The 22,518-nt window shown below is 42.2% G+C and overlaps 1 protein-coding gene across 5 annotated transcripts in view; it reads left to right on the top strand.

The window, feature by feature from the left end:
- Window positions 1–22,518, top strand: part of LOC126412613 (calcium-transporting ATPase sarcoplasmic/endoplasmic reticulum type) — a 94,876-nt gene that overhangs the window by 14,733 nt on the left and 57,625 nt on the right. For all 5 annotated transcript variants that reach the window (XR_007575326.1, XM_050082301.1, XM_050082309.1 and 2 more), the window contains exon 3: window positions 14,804–14,821. Coding sequence is in view for 4 of the 5 variants with exons in the window: in XM_050082301.1 (XP_049938258.1) it covers window positions 14,804–14,821 (18 nt within the window). In the remaining variant the exon portion in view is untranslated. The remainder of the gene's footprint in view (window positions 1–14,803; window positions 14,822–22,518) is intronic.

The raw sequence follows: 22,518 nt of genomic DNA, 5'->3' as shown, positions 1-22,518 counted from the left end.
TGAAAAATGCGCAATAGTATATAGAATCATACGGCAAAAGGGACTAATGACTATTGCAGCACATATATTTCAGTATTGTAAGGCGCGACTTGAACACAAAGCTAAAATAGCTCAGTTGAACAGCGTAAGTGGCGTACAGGTGTTGCAGCTGCCTTCCGGCAGTAGTGTGCTGCAGGCCCGTGACCCGACGTCGGCTGCCGCTCGCCTGGCCAGGCGCTATTGAAGCTTCTGACGTCTGAGCGATAGCAGACAAACGTGCCGCAAGCTATTTTGGCCGGCCCCTCTCGATCCGCGTCGGAGATGGCTCACTTGAACTGGCTCTAGTCGCCTTCCATGGTCATGTGGGTCGCCGAGGGTGTCACCGCGAAGCACACGTTCTCGAATAAGCTGATGGCACTGGGATGGAAAACCCAATGCTTCCAGCTCATATGCAACTTCAACTCGTTGCGAATGCAGTCTTTAATGTGTAAGCATTGTGTTCTTATAAAATACACCGTTTCTACACATCGTTGAATATCGTAGTGGTACAGGAAAATTGTCTCGCGTTGATTCATCATCAATCGTGACGAAACTAATAATTGAGAAAGCGGGGTTACGATCGTTAATGTGACAACTCTAAATTAAAATGGACATACGTTGGTTGATTCCTGTTGATCACAAGCGTATCAAGTGAAAACTAATCTAAAGGGAATAAGTATGATCAGACAACGGAAAGTCCAGGTTGGAATATCAACGTTCTGAAAAAGAGAGATTGCTACGCACCGTAATGACGACACGTTGAATTCCTTGTGTGAATGTGTGCGTGATCTAAATCTCAGCGTGTAACAATGTTTTCCATTGTGCCTATCTGCAATTCGTCGTGTCAGTTAGTGAAGAACCTATCTTTTTCATTATATTGGAAATAAGCAGTTTACGAGCCACGTGAGTAATAGATATGAGAACGAGGGCGCGTACTCATGCGTGGCGTACGACATGGTAGGTTGCTTGCAAAACCCGGATTGAGCCCTTGTTGGTATAGCGATCGCAGAAATCTCGCGCGTCTTTTTGCGATACGACTGGATTACTATCGTGAGTTTCAGTACGCATCTGACCGCCAGATAGTGAAGTTCAGAATATATCGCAACTGAGATGCTTGCAGGCCACTCTTCACGACAAATCGAAACCTAACAATCCCTACTGGATGGATACTATTCGAGTGGGCTGGAGAGCGTATCTCCATCGGTTTTATATCGTTATTTTGTGTTTCCACTGCGCTGTCAACTTTACAGGGAATGCGCCAACTTATTCTGCTGTTTTATTGCTGTGCGGCATGGGGCACAGTATCTAAGCCAGAGTTGCATCTATACACAGGCGCGAGAAAAAAGGTGTTCTTGCTCGACGGTGCGACCGAGAAGAAGGTTAGAATGCAATAGCTCCTTTCTTCTTTTTAATAACACACAGTCCTGGGATTATTTTAGTAAATTGATTTCCAGTAGTCTGAAAATCATCCCAGTCTTCTCATCCCTGGTTCTTACTCTTAGTTCGTAATTGTGGGAAAAGTTGCTTTTGTGGGAGTAATTTGCCTGTCAAATTTACCCACTCATTGACTGTGCACGCGATTGCAGTCATTTAGTTCACAATCTCTTCTACAGTGTTAATCCGTGATTAGCTTTTATATTAATTGTATATTTTGTGACAACTTCTTACTGAAGGCTGGACGAAACTGGTTGGTAGTTTCACGTGTGGGTTTTTTAGGTGGGAACTAGAAAAGTCTCCAATTCACACCTCTACTTGGTAGTATAACGTTCCTTCAGCAGTGATGACTGTTTTAAGTTTATTTGAACGAATTATTTTTCTTTTATTGTCGTTAACAAGTTAAATAACGTCTAAAGCTACAGTCACAACATGTCAACTGTAACCAAAGAAAAGTGCTGTTATTTTCTTAGTCCTCCCTAAACGAACCTCTATCTTTTTGTTTCATCGTGAAACACAAAAACTCTTTATTGCTGATTAGTTTGTGACTCGTATGATTGTATTGAAAGTTTGGCTCCTGTTAAGATGTATACGTATTTGCATTTCCATGGTCGATTTTTTTTGAGTATTTCCTCACACCAGTCGACACGAACCTGTATTTGGTCTTCTGTCAAATTGTTCGCGATCCATCAGGAGCAGATCTTCTGTATACTTAAAAATGTTGGGAACGCCCAGCGATGTCCCTATCTCACTGTAAGTTACATGCCGAATATTTTCAGTCATGTTGTGCACAGCAGCATTGTGTATTTTTGGAACAGCAATCTATTTTGGTCGGCATCGACGAAATTCGTCGCTGACCCTGATGAATCGCTGAAAGCCAATTGTAAACCGTCTTTTCTGAATGTGATTGATTACCAATATTTGAACGAAGCAATTAGAGACATTGTCGTCGAGATACGCCGTTACAAAAAATCGTTAAAGTTCAGTTTTTTCCCCAACACTTTCTTTAAATCCTCAATGTAAGCAGACTACTCAGTCAATTTCTGAGCAGCCATTGTTTTAAACATAAATGTCAAAATTTAAACCAATTTTAATGCTACACCTAATGGCCCCATCCTGTGGCCGTCCGTAAAAACAGAAAGCAACTTTCGTACGAAGTGCAGTGGTAACAAAGCTCTCATACCAACCATGTGATGATATGTTTCTGACAGAGGAAAATTTTCATATTAATTTCACTTAAGTATGGCGAGTGACGAGTTAGTCGGTCCTGGACATGACGTGAGCCGAGCAGTATCTGGGAGACTTTCTTTAAAAAGTAATATAAATTGTTGTTTGCGGAAGCTTTCAGACAGTAATACAAATATTCCTAAATTAGGCGAGGTAAACCACGTACGGTTGTTCAACTACCAGGCGGCTGAGATAATAGAGACTTTAATACACTGTGGCACTCTTATTTACTTTCGTCACTATCTTGAATGTCGCCCTGTGCCCTGGCTTAAGTAGCAGCAACTCGGGCGCTAAGACTCGTTGTCGCTTCCTTCACGAACTCTGAAGTTCGTGATTCGGACTCACCTTAGGTCGGATCGCTTTTTTTTCATAAAAAATTAGGTTTTGATATTCGACTTTTACCAATATTATACTGGAATCCATTCGGACCGGAGCACTCTCTTGTCATTGAACTTATAGTAACGAAATTGCTTGATTGCAAATTCATACGACGAAATATAATGTATGCAGGATGTGCGGCATGGGCTGGTCTTGGCGCTTACGACCCTCCACGGCCGGTTGGGCCACACTACCTGCGCAGCCCAGCCCCAAGGCCAGCTGCGGGCGTCCAGCGTGGCACGGCTCTGACCTAGAAACTCGCTTAGCCGTCCAGGAATGAATGGCACGCCCTGCCCGGGGGGCTTCTCGTCCCCCATACTGTACCATGTGTCTGAAGGCCAAGAGCGTGCACGTGCCACGCGAGAGTCTTGTGTGTATACGTACTCTGCCCAGTTAAAACGGTAGAGGCTACTCGCAGTTGCTCGATAGTACCTGTTTGAAATGTTGCCAAAAGTTAAAAAAAAATGCTCGAATGATTTAAGATGTCAGGAATGCATATACCTGACACCAAATCAAGAATCCTATACAAATGTGGGCCTGAAGATCCATCAGTTTGGGTTATTGGTGATGGAACACTTTTGAAAACTTCTGAAGTCAGACATTCATAACGAATGTTCAGATCGCCATCCGCTTCGACATATTGGCGTGCACTGTCGGGAACTTTCAACTGCCCGCAGACGCTTTCGAATAGTTTCGTACACCTTGATGACATCTACGAGAAGCGACTCTACCAAGGAATGTTGGAATCATCTACAGTAGGGATGTTTACCTGAGCCAAATTGGAAGAAAAGTATTTTTGGGCTGCACATAATATAGTTAACACTAACGATAACCACTGAGAAAGAGAGAGAGAACGGGGTAGACCAATGAGAGACTAGCATCGTGTGGTGAGAGTTTCAAATTGAAAATATTCAGTTCATCATAACTTTATGTAAACGGAATTTCATTGCTCTTTTCCCCCATCCCGTGATAGATACGGTCTTCCTGGATTGCATTGATACTTACTCTTTGGGCCGCATGCGGATCGCGGGTTGGACACGCCTGCTCTAAAGCATTTGCTGAATGCACCATGGGTAATATTTCAAAAAATTGTGAAACGTACAATACATGAAACTTTTTCTTTCCTATCTGCCTGTCAAAAAACACTATTCAGTGTATATCGAAGAGTGAGACGGAAATGTATTTGAGCCTCTCACTCATGAGAAACACGCTTCCTCTTATATGAACAACCAAGTTGTGTAGCTAACCCGCTGTGTTATTCCGATTGACTTCCATGTCGACAGCACGTGTAAGACATAGTGGAAGAACGCGTGAACGTTCCAGATAGCAAAAATCCCAGCATACACGTTAGTCTTAAACGGCTATACTCTGATTTTACCTGTAGAACTTTCCTCCGTCCTCAGATGTGCTAATGCATACATGTACAGACGAAAGCGAAAGACACTTACACCTTCGTTGTGAGTTTCTGACTCAAGAACTTAGTTAAATGTCCTTTGACTAAAAAGCGAAATATTTCGAAAATGTGTTTATACGCGTTTTTTACCTTTTTATGTGATATTCCCACCCCAAAATTTGTAAAGTGTTTGACACACACCGTAAAGCTGTTAAAATACTTGCACACTATCTTCCTTGTATTACAGCTTTTTCTGCACGCGGGTCGACATGCCATAAACAACAAAGCCATCAAAAACGTTGTTTATATACCACAATGAACATACAAGAATATACACTTTTCCTCCCCAGGCAGTTAAGCGATGCGCTCGTCTGTTGTCTGCTCCCTCGGAAAGATCGGCTGCTGTGTTCGTTGAGATGTCTTTACTATCTAAACGCTCTAGACGTTGGATGGATGGCAGTGCGCGGCTTTCGTAGAAATCATTCTTAATGGCTTTCGCGTCTGTAGCCGCTGAAATTGAGGTACACTTATTTCAGTTGTATAAAGTCTTTGTGAAGCTTAAAAAAACAGCGCATTCCTTTCAGATTCTTGACATGTCACACGAAAGAAACAAGATTCTTAGTAAGGATGAAGTTGTGAATCAAATGTTACTCCGATTCTCGCAGTTAGCAATTTGGCTTTTCCGTTCCGTTCCAACCTTCTTGTACCGCCAATCTATTCTAACAGGGTAGCAAAATGCGACATTTAGTACCAGTTCAAACTTAACTTGTGTGTGTGTGTGTGTGTGTGTGTGTGTGTGTTTGTTTGTTTGTTTGTTTGTTTGTGGGGGGGGGGGGGGGAGGGAGGTTACAGCACTGACACATCACGTACCGAGTTGTTTATTAAAGCCGTTTTTAATCATGAAATATATGAAAGAATCATCATTTCAGAGAGCTCTATAGTAAAACACAGACCTTTAATGGGTAGGATCGCGTCAACTCTGGATCTGAACGTAATGAGTTCATTACTGTTTCGCTTGTTAATCGATAGTGCCTGAATACCATTCCGTGAATAATTCGTAGCCTTGAGAATATCTAACGAGGTGCTTAAGGCAAATTTTTCCTCGAATCTCATGTATTCTACGTTTAAATTCGATTTTGAAATTAGGCTTATCATATGACGCATTTATTGGCGGAAATGGCTTGGGACAGGCCGATCGTTTGTTGACTGGAGCGGCCCTACAGTGTGTTAGTTTAGTGATTTAAATATGTCATTTTCGTTGTCAGATAATTATTTCTCTTATTTATTAGTGCATAATTAACCAGAGAAAATTTAAATAAGTGAGATGCACTTTCCTTAACCTCTTCACTGCTAAATTTATATTGCATATATTTGGAAAATAAAAGGTCATTACAAAAAATTTTAAGCTGACAAATTTTGAAAATCGATCAAGTGGGACATGAACCTAACTATATCATGTTGTCATGTGAACCTAGGATTTTTAGGGTTAGATTTTTAATTTACTATTATTATTACAGGATTATGCAATACAATGATTAATTAATAACATCTTGTGTTCCTGTCATCCTTCACCAAGCCTCTTTATCCAGCGCATCTTCCTTGTCGATGCTGCGATGTTCCATTACTCCATTTATGTGGTCTGTCCCAGAACGTCATGGTCTGCCGGGTGGTTTCCATTCATAAGCCTTCTTTGGCCACCGATGATCCGGCATTCTCATCGTATGCCCATACAGTTTAATGATTTTCTTTCAATTGTATCAATCATTGTATCATTTGCTTTCATTCCAGCTCTTACTTCATTAGTTTTCCTTTCAATTTTTGATATTTTGGCCCTCCTACGCAAGTTCTTTTGAGAACTGCATTTAAGATCCATAGTTCTGATCCATAGAATAGCACTGATTCAACCATTATCTTACCTACTCTTTTCTTATTGCTGTTGGAAATATTCTTTTCCCACCAAAAAGAATTCATGCACCCTAACATTTTTTCTGTTTTTCTGTATTCTATATTTTACTTCTGTGTGGCCCAATCCATTTTTATCAGTATGTGCCCCCGAGATACGAAGCGTGTTTTTTAAGTAAGGGCCGTTTGAACATAAGTACACAACGAAAGGTTATTTCAAAAAAGTATTTTCAGAAAGTACATACTTCACTCTATTTTTCGACATAGTTGCCAAGTTTGTTCAAACACGTATCATACCTCTCAACCAATTTTAAAATATCCTCTTCATAAAAACTTGCCGCGTGCTCCGATAAGAGTTCACTGCCGTTTTCACGTCGTCATCATCATTGTAACGATTGCCACTGAAGAGTTGTTTGAGGTGGAGGAACAAATGGTAATCGCTTGACGCCAGATCAGGACTGTAGGGTGGGTGGTCTAAAACTTCCTAGCCAAAATGTCCAACAAATAATCGCGGGTCTGACTTGCAGTGTGAGGTCTTGCTTTGTCATGGAGGAGGACAATTCCCTTTGTCAGCATGCTGCGTCTATTGTTTTGAATCGCTCTGCGTAGCTTTCTCAGGGTTTGGCAGAATGCTTCTGCATTGATAGTGGTTCCTCGTTGCATGAAGTCGACCAACAAAACGCCATGCCTATCTCCATTCCATGCTCTGTTGCTTCGATTCGGGCGTGATATGCGAAACCCATGTTTCGTCTCCAGTTACAATCTGACTCAAGAAGCCGTCACCTTCTTCGTGATAATGCGTCAAGAACTTCATCGCACACTCAAATCTTTGGTTTTTGTGGCCCTCTGTTAGGAGTTTCGGGACCCAACGGGAGCACAGCTTCCTAAACTTTAGGTTTTCAGGAACAATGTTGTAAAGCACTGATCTCGACACGTCCATCACTGAGCGAACCTCAGACGCGGCGGGCGAGTTGATGGTCTTACATTTTGAAAGCACAGAACACAAACGTACGAGTTAGCTAAGGAGCTGAAACTGAGAACAGTTTTTCCCGAGGCATGCCGGTACACGACACACGCGCTCGTTGCGGTATGCGCGCGAACTACTGTCTACAACAAAACAGACCTTACTTAAAAAAAAAAAAAAAAAACCACGCCTTCGTAGTTAAATTTCTCACCTGTCTCGTAAATGCTTTGCCATTGATGTGTACTTGAGATTTAGCATCACTATTCACCACCAGATACTCTGTTTTTTAATTTTAGAATGATTGTATTAGGTTGGCAATTATGGAAAGAAGTATAAAAATCATCATGGAAACACATTTATTCTCCTGACAATGAAAGCCATAACAATTGAAGATGGGTCTGACACACACACACACACACACACACACACACACACACCAATGTTTTCTACATTCTATGAAGTTTTCTAATTGCAAATTATTTACAAACCAGCAGAATTACTGAGATGTGTAGTAATGTTTCAGGATAATGTCTACGATGAATCAGACAGCACAGATACTTCAGATGTTCATAGAATGGAGAAGATGGTGATTCGATCTAATTTTCGTGAAACAAACGCACTGTGCCACCTTCAAACATGCTCTGCCCCATTCGCTCGCTCAGTCTTACATACACTGAAGCGCCAAAGAAACCGGTATAGACATGCTTTTTCAACTACAGATATATGTAAACAGCCATAAAACGACACTGCGGTCGGCAACGCCTATATAAGACGAAAAGTGTCTGGCGCAGTTGTTAAATCGGTTACTGCTGCTACAATGGCAGGTTATCAAGATTTAAGTGAGTTTGAACGTGGTGCTTTAGTCGGCGCAAGAGCGATGGAACACACACTTTTCCGAGGTAGCGATAAATTGGGTGTCTTCCCGTACGACCGCCGGCCGAAGTGGCCGTGCGGTTAAAGGCGCTGCAGTCTGGAACCGCAAGACCGCTACGGTCGCAGGTTCGAATCCTGCCTCGGGCATGGATGTTTGTGATATCCTTAGGTTAGTTAGGTTTAACTAGTTCTAAGTTCTAGGGGACTAATGACCTTAGCAGTTGAGTCCCATAGTGCTCAGAGCCATCTTCCCGTACGACCATTTCACGAGTGCACCGTGATATCAGGAATCCGGTAAAACATCAAATCTCGGACAACGCTGCGGCCAGAAAAAGATCGTGCAAGAACGGGACCAATGGCGAGTTCAGAGAATCGTTCAACGTGACAGAAGTGCAACCCTTCCTCAAATTGTGCAGATTTCAATGCTGGACCATAAAGTGCCAGTGTGCGAACCATTTAACGAAACATCTTCGATATGAGCTCTCGGTTCCGAAAGCCCACTTTTGTTCCCTTGACGACCGCACAATACAAAGCTTCACGCCCCGCCTGGGCCCTCGACTCCGGCACTGCACTGTTGATGACTGGAAACGTGTCTAGTCGGACTAGTCTCGTTTCAAATTGTATCGAGAGGATGGACGTGTACGGGTCCTGTACGGGTATGGAGACAACCTCATGAATCCATGGACCCTCCATGTCAGCAGGGGCTGTTCAAGCCGGTGGAGGCTCTGTAATGGTGTGGGCGTGTGTAGTTGGAGTGATATGGGACCCCTACTACGTCTAAATACGACTCTGACAGGTGATACGTACGTAAGCATCCTTTCTGATCACTTGCATCCATTCATGTCGATTGTGCTTTCCGACGGACTTGGGCAGTTCCAACAGGACAATGCGACACCACACACGTCCAGAATTGCTACAGAGTGGCTCGAGATACACATTTCTGAGTTTAAACGCGTCCGCTAGCTACCAAACTTCCCAGGCATGAACATTATTGAGCATATCTGGGATCTGGGTAACGTGCTGTTAAGAAGAGATCTCCACCCCTTCGTTCTCTTATGAATTTATGGACAGACCTGTAAGATTCATGGTGTCAGTCCTCTCCAGCACTACATTAGTAGAGTTCAGGCGTCGTCTTGTTGCGGCACTTTTGCGTGCTCGCGGGGGCCCTACACGATATTAGGCAGTTGTAACAGTTTGTGGCTCTTCAGTGTATATCCGCCTCGGCTCATAGTACTTTTTTTTTTTTTTTTTTTTTTTTTTTTTTTTTTTTTTTTTTTTTGCTTCTTCAGGTTCCGAAAGCATCTCACTACGTGCTAGCACTAGACAGATAAGAGATATAGACGTCTCAAAATTGAAAAGTACTTATGACTTTGGTGGAACTTATGAAACCCATCTACCACGAAAGGGTTAAAAGGCGCCCCTGCTAACAAAACAGTTGTATAATTTACGCTGTAGTTATCTTATTTTTTTGATGACTGGTTTAGAACGGTCCCCCAGTGACCCGTCACTTTGAAAGCTTGATTGCTGACCCGCGGTTGCTCGTAGGATTCGGTGTTGTGTTTCTTAATCAACCGATTTTGTCACTGCATGTATACACACTGCAGAGCCATTTTCTCGAATAGCTCTTCGCCCTAGTTACTGGTGCTTCATTTGTATGTGCGCTTCTTTTGTGTGTGTGTGTGTGTGTGTGTGTGTGTGTGTGTGTGTGTGTGTGTGTGTGTGTGAATAAAATGATCTAAGCATATTTATTTTCCAGTCGGTTAATGGAAACTTGAGCATCTACTTACTAAGCGTTATGCCTTATTTAAGATGATTGCGTGGGGAGCGCGTCACGTTATCGCTATTGCTATAGCACTGATATCCGTGCGTCTGAACGCAAAGTTAATTGATGGCCGTGATAAGGGAAAATGACGTATCGCGTCGGCAGTATGGGCAGCGGTTCGCCGCCTTGTGTAGGCCGCGCGCCCCGTGCCATCGATCGTGAACCGTTCACTCGGCTGGCTCACGACCTTTATTTTTAGGCGGTGCGCTCCGCAGCTCGAGGCACGCTGCCTATCATCGCGTGCTCTCTGCCTTGTGTAGGGCAGTCGGCCTACCTGTGGCACTGGATGGCTTCTGATCATGCAGATATCAGCAGGAGACACTTGCACGTAAAATATTGTACACCACTAGCAGCATCCTTCTTCCATCCCAATGTGACAAAAGAAGAGCGGTGACATTTGCGCTGCCGGACTGTCGAAAAGTCTCAGGCTTTATTTTACAGGTCGGTTTTGCAAGAGTATTTGTAATTACACACGTGCAAACAATGGAAAAATGAATAAGAATTTTGACTTGTTGATCGTCTCAGATGCGTGGTATTTCTGCAACTGACAGTTTTCATTGCTCTAGCAGCGCTTCCTGATGACATCGGATCTTGTTTGGTTTTGGTTCGCTAGGCTTCTTACTCTCTGTACACGCTGAAAAAGGGATGCATTATGTTACATAATTGGATGACCTGGAACTAAAATGGTCTGTGCAGTTTTTTAAATAATATAGTTTCACGATTGATAATTTACACAATCGTAGGTGATCTATGGAGCATTCCTCCCAGCAAGTATCCCCAGGTTGTGAAATTACTGGTGTAAAATTTTGATTTATAGACTATTATTAATTAATTTTGTTTTATTGCGTTTTGTAATGGCCAGCTTAGTTACAAACCATCCAATAGTCACTGTGTTAATTTTCCACAATAGATGTGTACCTCACTTTCTATAATTTTACAAAAAATCCGAACTTTCAAAATCTGAGGCAAAAAAAGCGCTATAATAGATATTATATGGTATTTGTTACCTCAATTCTTCATTAAAAACTGATCTGTAAGCCAGCGTCACACATTGGGCGTAGTCATTCTTAAAATACAAGGTGTCGCAGAAGTCTTTCCTTGATTTACAGACATGTATAAGGCAGGAAATGACATATCTTTTATGTTGAAGTGCAGATAACATATTCAAGTTTTTGTACTCACACACACCATTAATAAGTTTCGACGTATGTACCTTTCCCCGACGTGTCGGTTGACAATACCGTTCAAATGAAATGTGGCCTCATCTGAAAAAAGGACGCGTTTCATATAGGCATCATCTTCCTCAATCTCATCCTGCATTTCAACAGGAAAGTCATAACGAGCGCTGAAATCTGTTGGTTCGAGGGACTGCACGCTCTGGATTTCGTACGCACGCAAAAGAAGTTGTTTATGTAGGATGTGGTGCACTGATGTCTTCGTAATCTACAACCCACGTGAGTCTGCGGACTGTCTTCGTGAGACCTCATAAAGGCGTCTCTGAATTGTTTGCGCACTAGGTCCAGGCCTGCCTTTCCTAGGGAGATCACAGACGCTTCCTGTTCCCTTATACTTAGCAGATCACATCTTTATGCCTTTAACATATGGCGCCTGTCTGTTATGCCGTCTGGAATTTTCTGTGAGCTGTTTTTGGTAGCCGTTTCTCCGTGTACCAGACGACACACTGGACATTCTCGTGGTTTGAGTATCTGTTGCTTACAAATAGTGCCCTATCCATTGTTATTACGTCACGGTGAATTGTAGCAAAGAAAGTGACATTAAGTATGTATATATACACAAGAACATGAATATGTTATACGCAATTCAAGATAAAAGTACTTGTCTGTGTGTCATATTTTGTGCCCTGTAAATATTTGTAATCAGGGAAAGACATGTGGGAGACCCTAACTACTTCGTTTCGTCACATAATCAGACTTTCATTACAATAAGCGGTCCACTTTATGAAATAGTTCGCAAATAATTACGCAAACTGCCAGCAGTACCAAAATTATGATCCTCTGTAACCTGCTCGCCGTAAGATCCTCTGTAGATTATTGCAGCCGCCTTCTGTAAGCTGTTTTTTGCACCTAGTCGGCCTGATAATTTTACAGCAAAAAGCAAGCGTGTTTGGCCTCGTTCTAATAATGTGCTCTGATGTGACCGGAAGCAGATTTCACAGTCGTTGACGGTCTGCTGAACACGTATGAACAGAAGAGCCCCCGATCCTGCAATAGTTTCACCACATTCTCCAAAAGGAGCGGAGAGTGTCACAACTTACTAAGTGGACCAGCGTTATGTTCTTCAATCCTGCCCTAGGTTTCTCCAAATTATTCAACGACGCTGTGGTTGCAGATAACTCATGTTTGCTGCTATTAACACTCTGACTGGCTGAATTAGATCGATTTATTGTTTAGCAATTCGGACTTCAGTCTGTAAACAAGTCACCTCAATTTTGGGCACGGCCTATACTGTGTTTATTGAAACAACTCTTCAGACATAAGGTTGTAGCTTCTCTAAATTTGTGGTTCCATCTGTTTTGAACGGAACGGACGATGGGTAACGAACCTGTTAACGTCAATTCATTCACTTGCAAAAGTACCTACAAGTGAAAGTAACGTGAAGCCCAAAATTATCCTCTAAATCCCGTGATATTACAAAGGGCATCCTCGTGTTCATTGTCACGCACTACGTATCTCGCTCTAAATCCTATAGCACAGCAAATTCTCTTCTTCAAAATATGCTGTGGTTTATGCCGAACTGTTCGCATTGTCATCCAACCTATCAGTTTCTTAGTGAATATTTCCTGGAACTGAATAAATCTATATGCGAAAATGGTGAATTTCGAAAGTCGTTCCCTCCCATTGCTACTCGTAAAACGTCAGAAATACACACCATGTAAACGATGGCTAACGTGTTCATTAACTATGAAGAGACAAAGTCTTGAAAGTCTGGCGAGGGCCTCAGTAGACGATTGCCACTGTGTTTGTGAACCTTATCAAAGTGCAGGGTGAGATAACAGATCCAGTACAAAAGGACAGATAGCCTTGTAACTCATTTGTTCATATGGTAGAACGACGTTCCTGTAATTGTAAAGAATGCCCACATTACTTGATTAACTCACTTTGGATCTTTGAGAAATTGTGGATGCCCCCGAGAAGACAACTAATTTGAGCGTGTTCGCGCTGAGCACACGATACTGTTACTAATGAACTTCACCTTCCAGTATGTAAGTATGGGAACGACAGATCTAACGATATCTTCATTAGGAATTGAGTCCTCATCCCATTGTCGGAGAACTGTCATTAAGTCAAATGCCCGTAATTTGTGAACTGATTCAAATCGTCTATTTTGCCCTTTAACGTCTTGCATGACACAAGTTCATCTGAGGATAGCAGTATTCCCATTGGTAATGAGTGAAGTAGAACAGAATCGCTTAAACAGTAATTTGCAATCCTAAGACGCGTTGATTGTATTTTAAGTTACCTAAATTGTTCTAGTCCAGCTCTACGTGGTACCTTTTCAAATCTGAGTTGACGTTTACTCAAAGACGGATAGTTTTATTTGTACTTAGTGCGAACAGTAATAAATTTTGTAAGAATTCAGTTAGCAGCGTGTTCCTACACGTTTCCTGTTTTCCTCGTCCGCGATATATTCCAAGCAGCCTGGGAATTTATAATTAGAAAAGTATCGCTCCCAGTATACTTCTGATTGGTGCGCGTGGAGAGTGTAACAGGTGGTGGAAGCATTACTGTGGCTCATCGAAGCCTGCTAGTATGCGGGACAGGCGCTGCTCAGGCGATTGCGTGCCGCACTTCCCCTAACGGGGCCCAGAACAGCCTGTTGACGCACGCTACGAGGCAGCGCGCCTTTTACCGACAATTTATTCGTAATGTTGTCGTCGATAAGGTCTGTGCACGTAACGCGGTCCGTCACTTGTTGCTTGTCCACTTGAGGCAGCACGTCACGGGGCCAGTGTGCTTTGTAGTCATTCACAACTCTACGTTTATTCTTTGTCTTGCGACTCCGTTGGCCAAGTCAGTGCGCAGAGGTCTAATACAGTGCCGAGAGAAAAAAAATACGCCTCATTCAACATGTTTTAAAGTGACGTGGGATCATCAGTACTTCGTAATTAGATTGATCGATTTTGTGTTGAAGAATACGAATGTCACATGGAATGCTCGCTCACCAAATGAGTATCACATACGCACACAACTCCGTCAGTCCAAACAGTTTCGAGACTAGAGTAATAAATAAATAAAAACAGAACAGTAGTTAAGGTGGTGCTTTTAATTCTTCGCTTGTTCTTCATAGTCTGCCCCTCACTTCAGTACAAAGCACAGAACGTTCATAAAACCAGGTACAACTGTCATAAAAAGTAATTCTTTTGGTTGTTCAACTCTGTCATATTGGCTTAAATGCTGATTATGTCGTCAGATTCCTATGAATTTCTACTCTGTGTCGTTTTGTGGTAGGTTAGTATTGATACAATCTCGTCGCATGTGATGATTTTTTTCTATAAATTAATTGTCCGATATCTCACTATAATGCAGCTTAGTAATTCGGAGGTAATCGGCATAACATGGACAATCCATATTAAAATAACTGTAAGGAAACGTTGATGTTTCTAAAACTTTCATGTATCTTATGTGTACTTCTATTTTTTTTTTTTTTTTTTTTTTTTTTTTTTTTTTTTTTTTGCAGTACAGATTTTCATAATAGAGCTTGTGAAATTATTGTTTATGAATGCAGATAAATTTGTTCTATGTAATTAATTTCCATGTTTTCTTTGTTTCAGAACTGCCCGCCGAAGAGGGTAAGTACACACCCATCAGATCACTTTCACGTAGAATATAATTTACTGAGCACAGTTGGATAGAAGCCGTATCTTTTACTCGTCGGGAAACGCCTTAGACTCTGGCGCTTACTCAAAAGAGCGAAAATGCCATTCACTTTCCGAAACCATTGCGTTTAATGTGCCACAAGCAAGTAGCTTGCAGCATAGACAGAGCATCTTAAACATTTATGGAATGAAGGGAAACTTACCTAAGGCAGATCTTTCTGTTCGAAGTAGTCATTATACAATATAACGTTGCTTCTGTTATGAAGAATCAATAATTAATTCACAACCGAAGGCCTTCTATTACGGGAACGCCAAATCACAGTTTGTGACAAAGATTGCATGTTTTGTGATATTATTCATGGACTGTGTTGACTAGTTTGTGATGCTTGAACTGACGATGAATTGTGAGAATTACAGTCTTAATGCTCAATTGTACTAGGGGTTGTGTTGCAGTGGGAACGGTGTGGGTGCAGCCGCGCATCTATACATAAACAGAACAGCTCTCAGTGGCAGCGCACGACGACAACGTCTTTCATTCCTGTTCGTCCAATCTTAATCTGGCCAATGTGATTAGTGACGATTATAGTGACGACGTAAGTTCTTCTTGGTGTTGTACCGCGTCATTATAATTAAAATATTTTGTAAAAGCTATTAAATCAATGTTTAGAATGTATTAAATGGCGTTCCTCAGAACAAGACTCGTTTTGGAGGAGAGAGAGGCCCCCAATTCATTGCAGATTATCGGTCTCAGTGCATCATATTTTTGAAACTTCATTGGCCCTAGAATAGTCTAGCCATGGTGAAAGGCAGTGGGTAAGAAAGACACTATCCAGTTTGTCAGCGATTGGCGACAATGTGCAGATCAGCGCTTGTCATCTGGTGGTTTTTCTTCTTAGTGTGCGGTAAATGCATTGACAGTCCCTCTACAGCCGGTTGTGTAAGCTGTCGCATCTGTGCCCAGGTGTTTCACAGATATGATGCATTGACTGATTCTCTGCAGTAGAGGCACATTTCTTCCTCCAAAACAAATGACGCGGTATATGTGAAGCGCATTCAAGTAGGTGATTATTTATCTCATGTAATAGGTATCAGCAACAAAAGGTAGCGATTAAAGAGTACATAAAGGTCCGTGAATCCTAAAGCTCCAAACTGAAAACGGCGTATCAGAATGCGAGAAATACTATCGACAGACACTCTTGTAAATATACTGTATTAAATGATTGACAAACATAGTGAAACAAAATCTAAATTCAGTTTTGAAGATCAATTGTGTTCGACAAATTACGCTGGTGTACAAACCTTTCAGATGAAAGTAACCCACACTTGATGTACGGCTGTCAAGTAAGATACCTCGACGAAACTTGGACCATATATAGAAAGAACTGCCACAGGATTTACATAAGGTAACTGAAAGGAATACCCAATGAGGCGAACAGAAATTACACTTGGTCTCACGAACAATAATTACACTGAAGCCACTGCGATTTAGATAGTCCCTGCAACATTACATTAGACGGGACGTGGTTCATAATAGGGCTTGTGGCCACTACCAGAAGGCAATGCATGCTCTGTGATATGCTCCCATGCTGGCCACAATGTTGATAAAGAGTTGTGGGAGGACCTACCATTACTCCAACAGCGTGGTTGACAGTTGCTGGATGACAGTCGGTGCACGTGGCTGTCTCCCCAACGCATCCCACAAGTACTCGATGGGATTTAAGTCGGTGAAACGGACAGGCCAATCCGTTCGCTGAATATCCTTTCGTTCCAATAGCTCCACCACATTCACAGTTCGATGCGGTCGCGAATTGTCATTCATAAAAATAAATTCAGGGCTGAATGCACCACTGAAAAGACGCAGATGGAGAAGGAGTGCAGTGCGACAATGACGACGACCAGTGAATGTACCGTGTTCAAAGATGTGGAAAGCTGTACACCCATGCGACATTATGATTTCCTCTTTCCCCCCACCCCTCCCTCCAGCGCGCGCGCGCGCGCGCGCGCACACACACACACACACACACACACACACACACACACACCATATCAAATAATTTCGTAAGTGCATTACATGTTCCCACCTCTCGTCATATGAGGGTACGTAATGCATACAGGATTATTATCGAACATGGACCAAAGTAGAGAGGCATAAAGTTACTTGTGCTTACTGACTTCCAAATCTCTGAACACGATATACTCACCGGTCAATGTTATTGCGACACTTTACTATTCCTCCGTGTGAAGTTCTTCGGGGGTGCAGTCGGCCCTGACTTTATTTTTATTGATAGCAATGCGTGACTGCATCGAATACACAGGTGCGGGAGCTCTTGGGACGAAAGGACATTCAGCGAATAGATTGGCGTGCCCGTTCCACCGACTTCAACCCCATCGAGCGCGTATGGGATGCGTTGGGGAGACGTATTTCAGCGCGTCCACATGCACCGACGACCATCCAGCATTTGTCAACCATATTGGTGGATTGGAACGTCCTACAAGAACTCCTTACTATCCTTGTGGCCAGCATGTGTGCACGTAGCGGAGCATACTCTGTTGTCTGGAGTGGTTTCACTCCGTATTAAGAACCAAGTTCCGCGTTTTATAATGTCCAGGGTATCGTCATAAATCACGGTGGCTTCATTGTAATATTGTCTGTGAATAAGTGTGTCATTTCTGTTCGTCTTATTGCATATTCCTGTAACTTACCTACAGTACTATAGCACTTCTTTGTATGTGTGTTCAAGTTCCATCGATCTCTGCTACTTGGCAGCAACACGTCATGCGAAAGTTACTTTCGTCCTTAAGTTTTGCACACCAGTGTAGTTAATAAAAGAACCTGAAGCCCATATTAAATGCAATTGATGTTTATGATTAACATTGCCATTATGTGCGATAACACTAACGCGACTTAATTTTCATAGAACAAAACCCTTCACCTACTGCTGCATGTTAATCTGTTGACGAATAAGGAACCGATCTTCAGTGTCAAGAAAATTGTCTGTTTCCGTAAAGCAAGTCCCACAAAATAATGAGCTGAACTCTCAATAGCTGACAAGGTAGCCAACAGGAATGGTTTTGTCGGAAGAAAAGTGAAAAAACTCCGCAGGCCAACCGGCAAGACGTCGGCAAGCGTAGCCGGCTCTCTGTTGGACGGGAGTGGCTGTTGGCAACGCAGTCCCTGCTCGTAGCTCCGGTGGCCCTGGACGATCTCCAGCGCTAACGTCATTCCTGCTGCTTTTACGCCGCACTCACTACATTAGCCCTGAGATCGGCCGACCCTGAGCTTGCTGAGGATTAGATATCGACCGTGTAGTCCTGTTGTTTTACGTGATCACTACCGGTTTAGATAAAATATATGTATATATCGTTGAAAACTTACCCAAAAGGGCCCGCTAACAAGGGGACGGTACGAATTTCCCTCCCCGATTTGATTCACAGTGACTGTGTAGGGTACGATGAGAACTTCGACGCAAGTAAACAAGAATTCGCAACTCTCAAACGTTTTCGAGAAAATAGTTTGAAAATGTTTGGCGTGCTGTGTGCTTTGTATGGTCTCTGGTTTCCGCAGCCTAGCAGCGTTTTACGTCATAAACTCGATGTCTCTGAATCGAATCTCCTTGCCGGTATTTCTTTTATTCTCAATGTGGCCCGCATCTCGTGTTCGTGCGGTATCGTTCTCGCTTCCCACGCCCGGGTTCCCGGGTTCGATTCCCGGCGGGGTCAGGTAATTTCTCTGCCTCGTGATGGCTGGGTGTTGTGTGATGTCCTTAGGTTAGTTGGGTTTAAGTAGTTCTAAGTTCTAGGGGACTGATGACCATAGATGTTAAGTCCCATAGTGCTCAGAGCCATTCTCAATGTGTAAGTAATCAATATTTAATGCTTATTATTTTTTATAATATTTATCCTGAAAAAGAGAACTTTTCGTAAAGAAATTGTAAATAAAAAGGATACACGACAGCATTCAATCAAATCATTATAGTCATATATTTTTTATTATTGTATCTATACTTGTATCCATTACAACGTGTAGCCCACGGACCATTGCACGAATCAGAATGATACTGAATGTTGAAACATGAGGCACAATAATTATTTCGACATGCAGCACATGTAATCAAAGCCAAATTTTTGTATGTGGGTGGTTTTTTCACTTTCCCTTGCAAAAAAAAGCTTCTCGGTTACAGTGGGAAACTGCTTTCAGTTTTTGAGGAAGTCCGATTTATCAGGGCAAAGAGTATGAAATTAATAAATGAACGCATAATAAATTTGTTGTTAGAATTAAATAGGAATGAAAAAGAAATACGGCAACGAGATTCGATCCAGAGACATCGCTCTAATAAACCTAAGGGCCTACGCTCTCGGCTTCGGACTCCTTATACGTAAGCACCACTAAAATTTTCGAACTCGATTTCCTCGAGAAGGGGTGACAGTTGCATCTTCTTGTTTGCATATGTTGGGGGGCCTTGACGTGCCCTACACACCCAGCCGACGTGAATCAAAGTGGTAAGCGGAAGATCGTACGGTCCCCTTGTTAGTGTCCATCATTATGCCGATGTTCATTGGCGAAGTAGTTCAGTGCTTGTTGAAAGAAAATTGGCCGCTTTGCTTGATTCTTAGGTGTACTCCGACATGGTTTGTTCAAGGATGTTTATTATTGTGCATATTTTCTGTTCGCTTTTAGCGCTGGCTTAAATGTGCATTGTCTTAAAGACGAGTCCAGACATAAATACTATTGCTTACTTTTCAGTAGTAACACCCATGACGCGAAGAACAGCAATCGTATAACGGAATTTATGTTGTGTAGATGCCAAACTCTCTCTTATGTCCCTACTAATTCATTTAACAAATGGGTGCAACTAATTTTCTTCTTGAGTTTACATATGAAAAAATGCCGTAGCGGCTCAAAAAATGACTTCTGAGAAGTACATATCTTAAAGTTAAATTCATTATTTTTATTTATATTTGGGCATTGCGTTAACCTACAGCTGTAACATTTTTTTGGACTAAGATTTTCAAATAGCAAAACGTGCATTACCGTATATAGAGTACATATCATTGCTTTCTGATTAAAGAAGACATTGTGGGAAGTTTTGTTGTGAAGAACTAAGAGTAGAGTTTAACGCAGTTGTATGCGACCAATTTGCGATAAAATGCGCCATATGAAAACAGCAGCTTGCGGTGAATGGTGCCTGGAGAAACTTTTTTGCGTTCAGGTTTAAAGTAACCAAAGATGTGTTGACGTGGTGTAGAGAATGTTTGAGGATACTTAAGCATTGTAGACTGTGGTGGCTTATATACCGACGAAGTGACCTTGACAAACGGCAGATATTTATGGCCGACGCCTGGGAAAGAGCATGTCGAAAACTTCGAAACTGATCGGCAGTTGGCATACTACCGTCATCCTCACATACGTTCAGTGGTGGAAGGACAGTGAAACAACTACCCCACATTGTGTTGGACGTCCAGACTCGTCACAGAATGCGAAGGTCGGAGGTTTCCCCGCTCTTGAAAGCAAGGCAGGCGGCCATCTGTTGCAGGTTTGACGGCAGAGTACATGCTGGTGGAGGCATAAATTTTAGAAGCACACTATTCAGCTCATGTATTTGAACAAGGGGCTCTGATAGCGATGGAAAAAACCGACTGGTTAAAATCGATACCAATGTTTCAGTTCTAAATAACTAGTATTTTCTCTATTTTTTGATTCGGCTACAACAGGTGTTTATTTTTTACTAATGACCTAGTAAAAAAAACGAAATATCAGTTAGCCATCAGTGCTAAAATTTTTCGTTTTTCAATAAACTGTTTAGGAGTAATTTTTATTCGTAAAGTTTGCATTGGTTGGAAATATTGCGTTACTGGGAAAAGCGAGCAGTGATATTTTTATAACAATGCCGACAGAAACGAGCAACAAACACATGATATAAGAATTGGTACAGCATTGCTGACACAGTAATGTCCCTAGTGTGTCGTGGCTTAAGGTATGCGTGTAAGGACAGTGTGCAAGGCTTGCTCTCACTTGGCCTATATGGTAGTTTCTCGCTGTCGTCGCCGGACATCGTTCTATTGAAGAATGGCACCCACCCAGTCTGGAAATATTTTTATATAGTGACGTAGCAGTGAAGTACAATGCTCCATTTCCTTTAAAAGAGTAAAGACTTGGCTTCCATTTTAATTAAATAATAGAAGATGAAGGAAATTAAGGGATCAATAATAAATTAAAAACTTAACAGTTCATTCATAGTGTACAATAAAAATAGAAAGTGGCTGATCTGCTGCCTGTGTCTACATAACATGCCTTTATCTGCTTATAGCCCTTGAAAACGGACAAATTAACACGAAAAACAGAGTTCTTGGACACCCGTTAGCGCTGACTATTCGTAATGCTCAAATTTAATCATGAGTTTTGAACTAAGTTTCGAAAAATGGGACTACATTACATTTCGTGAAAAACAACGAACTTTGTATGAACAAAGTTTTTTTTCTATTTGCCTACTGAATTTACAATTTTTATCCTATGTTTCCTGAAATTGAATATTCCAATCTTTGTTAGATTTCTACGTTCACTGCAGGAAGTAAAAGGAATAAAAAAAACCGAAAATCAGTTGGTTCAGAAACAGGTTATTTTGGGCAGTGTTAACATGTTAAACTAGCATGAAAAAGTTTGTTTCAGTGATAACCGCTGTCCCTAGGCTCCGGAGCATACGACCCTCGCATGTTCTCATGTCAGTTATGGTGGCAGGGGGCATGGGATCGTGGAGATTGGACACTGAATCAGTGTATACCTGTCACCTGATCGGATGACTTCAAGTTTATTGCCCCAGGCCGACGTTCGTGTCCGCGTGCGCTGTCATTCACGCCAACGACTGTTTGAAACGCCACGGGATAAGACAGGGGGGGGAGGGGGGGGAGGAGGAGGAGGAGGGCAGTATTATACTACGAGTGACAGTCACCTGGTCTTCCATGGTACCTGTGGTAGTAATTGAAGGCACTGTAACAGCTGTGGACTACGTGCTCATTATTGACGACCACCTTCATCCTTTCATGCTTTGTCAGACCTGGGTATCGTCAAGAGTGCTCCGTGGAAGAATGATAGGACCGCTCTTGTTATCCGTATACATAAATGGTCTGACGGATGGGGGCGAGCAGCGCTCTGACCGTTTGCTAATGTCGCTGTAGTCTGCAGGGAAGTCTCGTCGGTGTGTGGCTGTTGGATGATACAGAATGATGTAGACAAATTTTCCATTTGGTGTGATGAATGGCAGCTTGCTGTAAATGGTAGGAAAATGTAAGTTAATAGATATGTATACGGGGAAGAAACGCGTAACTTTAGAATACAGTTGTGGTGGTGTACTCCTTGACACATTCACGACAGTTAAATATCCAGGAGTGACGTTTCAAAGCGACAAGAAATGGAACTAGCACGTTAGGTCGGTACTAGGGAAGGCGAGTGGTAATTTTTGGGCATTGGGAGAATATTGGGACAGTGTGGCTTATCTGTAAAAGACATTGTGTATAGAATAGGAGGGCGACTGTTTTAAGTACTGCCGTTATGTTGGGATCCCCACCTGGTCAGATTAAATAAATACAGTGAAGCAATTCAGAGGCGTGCTGCTAGCTTTATCATAAGTTGGTTCGAGCAACACGCGATTATTACGGAGATTTTTAGTAAACTC

The sequence above is a fragment of the Schistocerca serialis genome, chromosome 1 (genome assembly GCF_023864345.2).
Source record: "Schistocerca serialis cubense isolate TAMUIC-IGC-003099 chromosome 1, iqSchSeri2.2, whole genome shotgun sequence".
Classification (NCBI taxonomy): Eukaryota; Metazoa; Arthropoda; class Insecta; order Orthoptera; family Acrididae; genus Schistocerca; species Schistocerca serialis.
This window is presented reverse-complemented; position numbering and strand designations above follow the sequence as displayed.